An 828-nucleotide genomic window follows, 5' to 3' on the forward strand; every position below is an offset into this window, starting at 1 on the left:
TGGCTGACCGAGTCCGGGAACACCAGCTCCGGGCTCTGGTAGAGCGAGCGCGCCGGCGGAGCCTGGTAGCCGCCCATCAGGGCGTCCGTGGCCGGGCTGGAGTAGGCGAGGGCCGTGGGCCGGAGGGGCTCCTCCACCAGCGGGTTCTCCTTGGCCACCAGGGACTCGATGGTGAAGCAGCGCTTCCCCGCAGGCGCGAACATCGTCTGGAGCCGGCGAAGTCCTCTCCTAAAGACGCATGGCGAGAAGAGCCCGGTGGTCGTCTTCTCCTTCTGCAGATCTTCCTTCAAAAGTCTGCGGACCTGCGAGAGACCCTCATGGCAGCTGCCTGCCTGCGCGCGACTGCGCGCCTCCGCTGCAGGAGTGCGGCTTGCATGAGCAGCCTGGACGCTGATTGGCCCGCAGCACCTGCCAATCAAATCCCTCACCTCTGCATTTCTTTTGGCCCCTACTTTAGCCTGCAGTGAATATCCTTTTCCGACATGATGTAAAAAAAAAAATTTTTTTTTTTTTTTTTTTTTTGGTCATAAAGAAATACAATCATGTGTGCTTACGGACTGTATCCCTGCAGACTGTATTGATTTATATTGATATATAATGTATATAATGTGTTTTTTATCTTGATTAAATTTTTTATTTTTTTATTTTTTTATTTTTTTTTATTTTTTTCAATTTCTTGCCGCAGCCCGGTACCAATCGGTCTACGGACCGGTACCGGTGGTTGGGGACCACTGATGTAAAGTGAAATGATATTAAATTGTGTGATGTATTATACTGTAAGTGTGTTCATGTTCGAAAAAATAAAAAAATAAAAAATAAATAAAAAAT

The 828-nt window shown here is 48.3% G+C and overlaps 1 protein-coding gene across 1 annotated transcript in view; it reads right to left on the bottom strand.

The window, feature by feature from the left end:
- The window catches only part of emx1 (empty spiracles homeobox 1), an 11,996-nt gene extending 11,673 nt beyond the window's left edge, over positions 1–323 (bottom strand). Inside the window, exon 1 of the mRNA XM_062033900.1 lies at positions 1–323. This exon is cut by the window's left edge and continues 134 nt beyond it. Within this exon, the coding sequence (XP_061889884.1) occupies positions 1–203 (203 nt within the window). The 5' untranslated portion in view covers positions 204–323.
- Positions 324–828: the final 505 nt, after the last annotated feature.

The sequence above is a fragment of the Entelurus aequoreus genome, linkage group LG23 (assembly GCF_033978785.1).
Source record: "Entelurus aequoreus isolate RoL-2023_Sb linkage group LG23, RoL_Eaeq_v1.1, whole genome shotgun sequence".
Lineage (NCBI taxonomy): Eukaryota > Metazoa > Chordata > Actinopteri > Syngnathiformes > Syngnathidae > Entelurus > Entelurus aequoreus.